Source organism: Rhincodon typus, chromosome 2 (assembly GCF_021869965.1).
Source record: "Rhincodon typus isolate 14 chromosome 2, sRhiTyp1.1, whole genome shotgun sequence".
NCBI lineage: Eukaryota > Metazoa > Chordata > Chondrichthyes > Orectolobiformes > Rhincodontidae > Rhincodon > Rhincodon typus.
In genome coordinates this window covers 123,496,816-123,506,968 of record NC_063333.1, presented here as the reverse complement: position 1 = coordinate 123,506,968, position 10,153 = coordinate 123,496,816, and the positions used below count along the sequence as shown (strand labels likewise).

Genomic DNA, 10,153 nt, shown 5'->3' with positions numbered 1-10,153 from the left:
ATGACTTCCCTGTCCGTTGTGCAAGTCAATGTTAAGCAGCATCTTTCCTTTTAACTCCCTCCTTCCAACAATCCAAGGTCCCAAACATTCCCTCCAAGCAACTTGTTCTTTTAAGTTTGATATATAGTACCCCACCAAGGTCCTTCTCACAACACTGTAGCTGCCCATTTGCTCTGATACATCCACCCAAGCCTACATGATCTTGGTGGGTGACTCTGTCCTGCCACTCAGTGGGAATAAAATTCCCACATCTCTCACCACTGTACCTTCACCATGAGTGGAATCCCCAATGAATTTCAGTGACTCCTTGACACAAGTGTTAGATCTCTGCCTTTTGTGCTCAGTTTCACCTTGCCATAGGATTTTAATACATTATTCCTTCAAATGAGATCTGTATCTCAGCATTTTACTTTCTTTACTACCTGCCATCCCTAATTGATTTTCATACATGCCCTGCAAGCAGTTAGGACAGGTATCACAGAAACTACATTCGTGAGGGCTTCCCCTTCAGAACAGGGCTGGGTCCCACAGATGGTACTGATATCACAGTCCTGACTCTAAAAGAGAGATCCAGCACGTGATTTCCAAAAAGGTATGTCTTTAACCAATGAGATTTATGGAATTAAAAATTAGAAAAAAGGTTAATTCAAGGGAATTGATGAAAGTCAATGTCAAATCATGTATCCATGATGTGGAGGTGCTGGTGTTAGAATGGATTGGACAAGGTCAGAAATCACATGACACCAGGTCATAGTCCAACAGGTTTGTTTGAAAACACAAGCTTTCGGAGTCTTACTCCTCCTTCAGATGTTAGTGAGAAAGGTAGTATCAGACACAGAATTTATAAGTAAAAGAACAAAGATCAGGTACTGAAAGAAAGGAAGATTGCATCAAGAGACAGGGATGAAACGAAAACAGAAGACAATTTTAAAATTTTTCTCCCAAAACACTTCACAATCTGATGGAAAGTGATTCCATAATTGTAATTTTCAGGCCCAGAATAGTTTATTGACAGTCATTAGCACTTACCATGTCATTAAAAAAAATACTGCTCAGAAAGATACTTACACTTGTAATTATCAGTATTATGATCCTAGCTGCTGGTGGAAGTGGACAGGTCAGATCCAGAATGAAACTTGGCTCAAGAGATCATGTTTTATTTTTGCGGTTGGTTTAGAGGGTGGTTTGTCACTGAAATATATTTATACAAGGCTGCGCATGGGCTTTAACAACAGAACAAAAATTTACTATTCAAGAGAAGAAAAAAGAAAGCCACATCATCATACAGCACGGAGACAGACCATTTGGTCCAACCTGTCCAGGCAGACCAATATCCCTAACTAAACTCCCAACTTTCCTATTCATGTACTTATCCAAATATCTTCTAAACATTGTAATTGTACGCACATCCACCATTTCCTCTGGAAGTTCATTCCACACATGAACCACCCTCTTTGTAAAAAATTTGCCCCTCATGTCTTTTGACGGCAGCACTAATGTAGTAGGCCCCTTCGGAATCTGGCCAGCAAGCAGCAGGTCAAGGTGACCCTGAAAATAGATGCTAGACGTATGCTCAGATGGCTGGAAGGGGCAACATGAGCCATAGTACCTGAAAGGACAGTAAGGTGCCACCCTCCAGCAAGAAACCTAATATGAGGGGCACCCAGAAGGAGGGACAGACTGGAGAGGAGGAACAGGTAGCCAGCACGAAGGCACAGCAACCAACCCAACCTCTACCTGAAGAGATGGAGTCAATGGAAAAGGATGAAACAAAGGAGATGGAGGAGTAGATACCGGTGAGAAACAACTGGAAAAGGAAAATACATTGGGTCCCCACAGACGCAGAGCTAAACGGAAAGAGGCAGTTGTATGAAGGACACACCAGCAGCTTCTCTGATGATGAAGATTTGTGGAGGGATGGCCACCAACAAATACAGGCACAGAACCACATGGGAGAAAGAGAGGACCAGCCCATTACCTAGAAACACTGGATGTCCCGAGGGTCTGGTGAAGCCCAACCTCCAGCCATTGGGAACCAAAGAGTACCCACCACATTATAGCTCTGGGCAAGTGAGAACAGCCACACTCCGAATCAGGAGCAGAGCACAACAGTCCCTCTGTCAGTTTCTGAACTCTATATTCCTGGCCACATTCTCGCCCTGATGACACCAAATTAGGGCCATTCCCTGAGGGAGGAACAGGATGACTAACTCAGTGCTAAGAGGGTCCAATAATTCGCCCACATGCGTAACTTAATAAACTCTCAAAATGTGTTTTAAAATTGCCAGTATTAATGTGCATAGTGTTAAATCACTAGGTGTTTCCACGTTGGCTTACCTGGTCAACGCCAAAGTGGACCTCCTGTTTCTGCAGGACTGCGAGATACTGCAACTCAGTAGCACAGAAGATGGTTGAGCTGATGGGCCATGAGCCTTTGACATGGTCGGGGAATACGATTGCTGTTCCTCCAGCCTGAGTATTCTTCTACGAGGAAGCAACTTCACCATCTCCGAAGTGAAGGTGTTAGTGAGCGGGCACCTCAATGTAGCACACATTATGTACAGAAATGCTTCCCCGAGACTAAAGAATGTGTATGCGACATCCAGGCCAGTCATTCTGGCCGGAGACGTCAACTGCATCATCAATGCGGATGGATGGTTTTGAGGGGCTGACAGCAAACTGGGTGGTACATCCAGATTCCTGATGGAAACTGTTAAAGTCACCAAGCTGTGCAGTATCATTAGCACCCCTGCATGTAGAAGACAGTTAGAAAGATCTTAACACAAACATCAGAACACAATTTTGAACTGTTTCCCAACACCATCTATTACAGAGACTCAATATCAGAGAAATAACACACCCATTCCAAGTTTTAAATCATTACTTAACTGATGCTTTACAATTAATTTATTTTAGACAACTGAGCTCATTATTTTTACTATTCCTTTCTGAGTCCGTGGCATGAAATTCTCTCAATCTGATTGGATGAATGGTTTCAACTTTAACAACTTGAAGACTTCAGTCCAAATTTTCCTTGCTTGGAAGGTTCATAGGCAAGAAACCACTTGCTATGAGGTGACGAGTTCACCCTGAACTGACTTCATTCTCCTACTAGGAGGAACTGTCCTACCTTTTCAACTGAACTCTGCATTCTGCTGAACTAAAACTTTAAACCTTCTGTTCTGATGTTAAAACTAATCACCTTAATGTGTTTACTCTGCTTGTCAAAAACCCAACATTATAAACATATTATCTATTAACATTACAAGGGTTCTCCCAGACATGTTTCTGCAGTCATTTGCTTTTTTGGAATGTATGTACTTAGGTCACTGATTGACTTTCAAATTGACTTTCTGTTGTTTTTTTTTTAAAAAAACCTTCAAAGAACTAAATAAAATTAATCTGACTATTTTAAATCCAAATGCAAGAACCTTGCATATCACATCTTCCACCAAAACAAAAAATCCTTCACAGCCATTTCAATTTTTAATTCTTAGCCTCACTGGTGTAAGCAAGCTGGAAATCACGTTCCCAATCATCAGAGAAGTTAAACATTTGTAAAGGTATGCAGAACTTCCCAATTTAAGGATGACAGAAAGCATCGACCAGATTTCTGTACCTGATAGTAATTACTTCTTTTTGCAAGTAAATGGACTTTAATTGCAGTTAAACGATTGTGAACCGTCAGGATACTAATTAAACCTCAAATTCCATTACAAACTTCCATGCGGCAGCCCCCACCCCAAACCAAACCCACACCAAAGAAACGAACTGTGAGCCCCACCATCACCCAAGCCAAGCCAAGCCACCAATGGTGGCCCGAACAGCGGTCTGGACACTGGGTGCCCCCAACACGCGGAACGAGGGGGCAGAAAGACACGTGCGCGCGGGGCGGCTCTGGCGGCGGCAACACACGTGCGCGCGGGGCGGTTCTGGCGGCGGCGAGACACGTGCGCGCGGGGCGGTACTGGCGGCGGCGAGACACGGGCGCGCGCGCGCGCTCTTCGATGCTGGTGGACAATTGGAGCGTTGGCGGGAGAACGATGTGGCTGATGGCGCGGAAATGGATGAGTGAGTGTAATAGGGGAATGCGGAAGGGAAGTGAAAAAGTGTGTACGATACTTAGTGTGAAAAAATAGTGGAAGAAAAGGGAGAGTCCATATTAATAGGGAACTTGAGATGTGGAAGAGTGTAGGAGAGATGAAGGAGAGCCTTAATGTGGCGAAAGGACTGTATGGTAAGTTAAGAGTGAAGGCAAGTAGGAAAGGAAGAGTTGAACCCTGCGGGAAATGAACCAAAATGCTCAAATTTCCAAATGAAGAAACAGTGTTAAACTTGAATTTTTACTTTAACAGGAATCAGAATCTACTTAAACATGAAATATTAGACAAATGTTTATTACAGCTATTACACGTGGAGTTGTAGACACAGTAAATGTCATGAAGTGGTCATTTCACTGAATTTGGTCCTCAAGTCACTTCTTAGCAGTACTTTTGCTCCATCTGATGCCCTGGAAGACCGTTGTAACCCAAAGGCAGAACCTCCTTGGCTAGGTTTGTGAAAATCTTGATAGTATAGATCCCCCTTAGAGATTTGTTTTTAGTCAGACTCCTTTAGTAATTTTTTCTCATTAATCTGGTTGGCTCTGACAAGATGGAAGAATAGCACAATTCTGTAGTTCACAATGTTTCTTTTAATCCTGTCTTTGTTTTTTTTTTAAAGCCTTTTGAACTCTTCCTCAATGATGTGGTTCCTTGTAAATGTGCATTTTCTGTACATCCCTGAACTACTTCTTTGTGTTTGGTCTGTCAGCTGCATGAATTTGAGTTTTAACTTTCATCCTGTGAACACTGCTTCCAAATTAAGGGTCACCAAGTCAACTGGACCAGCATTTCTTCTCATCCAAGAAAACAACAATCAATTCCTTTACAATTGATGGAAAGTCTTGAAGTTATTTTCAAATATACTTACAAAACAATTGATACCCTGGGCATTTTAAGGGAGTAAGAAATCTTACTTTTTGTAAGTTTTTAGGACAAAGATTGCCAAATGTTTGAGAGGTTGAGAGGAGTGTATGAGAGATTGTGAAAGGGACAGGTAGCAGGTGAGAGGAAAGTAGAAGTAGAGTGGGTAGTAAGCAATGGATAGGAGAACGTGTAGGGAAAACACCTATAGGTAGCATGTGAGAGGTGACGAGAAGGAATATGAGAGAACGAATGTGTGAATTAGGAGCAGACGTAGGCTACTTGGCCCCTTGAATATGCTCCACCAATTTTATAAGATCATGGCTGATTTAATTACTCCACATTCTGACCTATTCTCCCAACTGTCGTTCATTCCCTTGTTTATCAAGAATCCATCTATCACGGCCTTACATTCAAAGTCTTTGCTTCCACTGCCTTTGAGTAAGAGATGCAAAATATCATCACCTTTTTGAGAGAGATGTTTTCTTCTTGCTGCCCTTGACGGCCCCTTGAACACTCTTGCTCCCAACATATTTCACGTACTTTCTTTCTTTCTGTCCCTCTGTGTCTCGCTCTCTAGCCCTCCCCTCTACCTCCACCTGCCACTCTCTCTTGCACCTTCTGTCTTGTTCCCCCCCACCCCTGCTCCCTTGCCCTGCTCCTTGCTCTTCCTTGCTTTCCCTACACACTCTCACCCCCATCTTGTGCTCTCTCTTTTTCTTGCTTTCTGTTGCTGCTTCACACACCCACCCACCCCCATGTGACATGGGCATTCTGGTTTTGGGACAGCTGTTGCATGACACTGCTGATGAGGGGCAACGCTAGATTGCTTGTCGAGGTCTGCAGGGCCTTTCAGACATGTGATGGATTCCAGAGTTGCTGGTGCTTTGGATATCCATTGAGTGGCGAGTTGCTTTGGGAATGGCACGTAGTAAGTTGGGATCAGAATCTGATATTAAAGATACCATCATAGGGTGGAGGTGGTTAGGTACTTATAAATGTGAAACAAAAACAAATTGCTGGAAAAACGCTGCAGTTCTGGCAGCATCTGTAGAGAGAAATCAGAGTTAATGTTTTGGGTCCAGTGACCCTTCCTCAGGATGGATCCCTTGTATTTGAACTGTGTCCCCTGGTTCTAGTCTCCTGCACAAACAGGAACCCCTTTGAGCATCCATCTAACAAGTTCAATGAGGATCTCTTGCATTTCAATAAATTACGGGAAGGTGATGGTGTAGAGATAATGCCACTGGACTAGCAATCTAGAAACCCAAGCCAGCGTTCTGGGGACGTGGGTTTGAATCCTGCCATGTAGCCATTGTCAGTTGTCGTAAAAACCTACCTGGTTTACTCCTGTCCTTTAGGGAAGAAAATCTACTATCCTTACCTAGACTGTCCTATTTGACTCCAGACCCACAGTGATGTGGTTGACTCTTAAATACCCTCTGGGCAATTAGGGATGGGGATCAAATTCTGGCCTAGCCAGCAATACCCACATCTCATGAACTAATTAAATCATCTTTCATTCTAAATCCTAATAGGTTCATGTCTAGTCTATCAAAACTTTCCTTATGTTAATTTTCCCAATCCAGGTGTTCATTGAGTGTTCTTTATTAAACTGTTTCTAATGCATCTCTAATTTTGATTCTCTTTAACCTGTTCAGGGATGTTATGACATGCCTATGGAACAGGTGGGTCTTGAACTTGAGCCTCCTGTATCAAGAACCCTGATGCATTTATATGGTTTCTTAAATGAGGAGATCAAAACTGCACTATTTCAGGTACGGCCTCGCCATGCAAAAAAAATCCCTATTCTTGTACACCATTCGTCTTACAGTAAACAGCAATATTGCATTTGCCAACTTAGTCACTTTCTGTACTACCTCAGTACTATTTTGTGATTCATGTACCAGGATTCCCAGATCCGTCTGAGTTCTGCAGTTTCTGTACATTTACGTATTCTTCAGAGTAGACAAGTTCATACTTTCCCATGTTATATCTCGGCTGCCATTTTTTTGCCCATTTGTGTAACCTGTTGTTATTCCTTTACAGACACCTAATAACCTCTTCACAACTTGCTTTCCCACCTACATTTGTGACATCAGCAAATTTAGCAAATACCTAATTGTTCCTGTCGTCTAACTTGTTCTTTCTCCAGGGTAGGGGAGCCTAAAACTAGAAAGCATGGGTTTATGCTGAGAGGGGAAAGATTTAAAAGGGACCTGACGTAACATTTTCACACAGCGTGGTGTGTATATGGAACGGACTGCTAGAACAAGTAGTAGAGGCAGGTATAATTACAATATTTAAAAGCCAATTAGATAGGAAGGGTTTAGAGGGATATGGACCAAATGCAGGTTCAGTTTAGGAAACCTGGTTGGCATGGATGAGTTAGGCCAAAGGGTCCATTGCCGTGTTATATGATTCTATGTTCATGTAGATCGTAAATTTTTGAGGCTTCGGCACTAATCCTTGTGGCATTTCACTCATTACATGTTGCTAATCCAAAATTGACCATTTTATGCCTACCCTTCATTTCTTCTTTGTTAACCAGTGACAATAAAGGATTGGTGATGTTTTTCCAATGCAGGATAGCAAATGGTTTGGAGAGCAACTTTCAGATGGTGACATTTCCATGTATCTGCTGCTCTTTGGATGGTTGTGGTTGTGCATTTGGAAAGTGGCTGGTCCGTGGTAATTCCCAGATGTTGATAGTTGGTGATTCAGTGACGGTAATGCCATTATATGGCAAGAGACAGTGGTTAGAATTTCTAACCATTGCCCCTTGACGTAAGTGGTCATTACTTGGCACTTGTGTGGTGCAAATAGTACTTGCTACTTGTCAGCCCAAACCTGCACATTGTACAGGTCTTACTGCATTTGGACATTAGACTGCTTCAATATCTGAGAATTCATAAATGGTGCTGAAAATTGTACAGTCATCACCAAACACCCCCACATCTGACAGTATGGTGAAGGGAAGGTCATTGATGAAGCAGCTGGAGATGCTTGAGCTACCCTCAGGAACCCCTCTTGGAGCTGAGATCACAGAATGGTGAGGGGTCATTTATGATGACCTAATTACAAAGGATTGACCTCCCAACAACCACAGTCATTTTCCTTTGTGCCAGGTGACTACCATTTTTGAGTAGGTTAAGGTGTGTGATCAAACATTCCTGCCTGGATATATTGTATGACTTCCCATTCTCGGGTAGGTTTGTATGCAATTTCCATTTGCCATTCTTGAGTAGATATGATATATGATTGTCCATTTTCAAATGGGTATACTATACGACCACTCATTTGTGGGCGGGTATATAATATGAATTTTTTTCTATTCCAGTGATTATTTTGTGTAACCTCTGATTCTCGTTTATATATGTCGGATAACTGCCTGTACTTAAAAGGAGGTGCAGCAGATGCTTATTGGGCGTAAGGAGAAGGATATGTTGTGGTGGTCCACTTTCAAGTATGTATGTGATGTGGCTGCCAGAACTCTGGTACGTGCATAGCATGATTGGTGAAAATGTTTTTCTTGATTTAAAATATAGGATGGTTGCCACTGTGTAACTGGTTCTTACCATATGTTTTGCATTCACCTGCCCAGATTAATTTCATTATGGTTATCTTGGAGGATAAATTTAAACATTCTTTCTGGTCACATCTTCGAGTACTCCACCATAATAGATGCATTAAATAAATCATTGTAATAGAATATTTGATTATAATTCACTGAAGATGCACAATTTTTTCTGTAGTTTATTTGCAGATTTTTACATACAGCTTTGCGCTAGAGCGTTATGTTGCTACAAGGTATTCCTCTGTCATATTATATGGATACAGAGATGGATCTATTTCAGACCTAACTTCAGTCGGTTGGTGGTATACTTATCGCGATGGGAGCCTTCGTTTTGTGCACCACGATGTTCCATTTAACTTCATTAAAATATCTACGTTTTTTGAAAATCGAGTGAATTACAACAAAGAGAACACCTCTATTGAGTTTTTGAAAGTAGATCTATCTGACGCTGGAGTTTATGATGTATTCATAAAACACAAAAAAGACTTACACTCCAATAATTACTTGCGTTGTGTCGTGGAGGTACATGGTAAGGATTGCTCATTTTTACTCTACTATGATTGTATGGTGTACAGTCTTAGGTTACAGGAAGATGTAGACATTGAATCACGCAGGCAGATCAGTGGTGGATGGAATTTAACCCTGATAAATAACAAGACAAGTGTGTTCTGGTCTCCAAGCTGTAGGAAAGGTGTGATTGCACTGGAAGGGGTGCAGAGAAGATTCACTGGGGTATTCCCTGGGATGGAGCGCTTTTGCTATGAAGAGAAGTTGAATAAGCTTGGGTTGTTTTCTATAGACCAGAGAAAGTTGAGGAGGGAACCTGATAAAGTTGTATAACGTTATGATGGGCATGTTCAGGATGAATAGAAAGCAGCTATTCCCCTCAGTTGAAGGGTCAATAATTTTAATATGAAAGTTGGGAGGTTTAGAAGAGATTTGAGGAAAACATTTTTCACCCAGAGAGTGGTGGAGGTCTGAAATACATTGCCTGGGAGGGTAGTCAATGCAGGTAACCTCAGAACCTTTAAAACGTACTTGGATAATCATTTAAAATGTCATAACATTCGAGGCTGTGGGGCTAGTGTAGATTTAGTGTAGCTTTGGCCTCTTCTGCACTCTGATTTTTGCAACCATGTCTGCAGGAGTGAAGCTTCAGTAGTACACCAATTCGTTGGGCGGAATTGAGGAGGTTTGGAATAGTGTGGTGCAAATAACAAAAGAGATTCCTGACTTTGAGGGAAAATAAACATTTGAATGTTGGGAATAAACTAGGTGGGAATCTTGCTGGTAAACAACAATAATTCTATTTGGAGATAGTAAGAACTGCCGTTGCTGGAGTTTGAAATAACAGTGTGGAGCTGGAGGAACACAGCAGGCCAGTCAGCATCGGAGGAGCAGGAAAGCTGACATTTTGGGTCGGGACCCTTCTTCACACTGTGTTATCGATGATTCTATTTGCATGTGTTAAATCTCATTATGACTCGATCCTCACCTTATTTATATGCAGGAACAAAAACAAAGTTGCTGGAAAAGCTCAGCAGGTCTGGCAGCATCTGTGGAGGAGAAAACAGAGTTAACGTTTTGGGTCCGGTGACCCTTGCTCAGAACT

General features: G+C 42.0%; 1 protein-coding gene across 4 annotated transcripts in view; it reads left to right on the top strand.

Annotated features, from left to right (window-relative positions):
- Positions 1 to 4,029: 4,029 nt before the first annotated feature.
- LOC125486545 overlaps positions 4,030 to 10,153 on the top strand; it is a 43,383-nt gene continuing 37,259 nt past the window's right edge. For all 4 annotated transcript variants that reach the window (XM_048614408.1, XM_048614400.1, XM_048614393.1 and 1 more), the window contains exons 1-2: positions 4,030 to 4,071; positions 8,720 to 9,070. In XM_048614408.1, the coding sequence (XP_048470365.1) occupies positions 4,044 to 4,071; positions 8,720 to 9,070 (379 nt within the window). In that variant the 5' untranslated portion in view covers positions 4,030 to 4,043. The remainder of the gene's footprint in view (positions 4,072 to 8,719; positions 9,071 to 10,153) is intronic.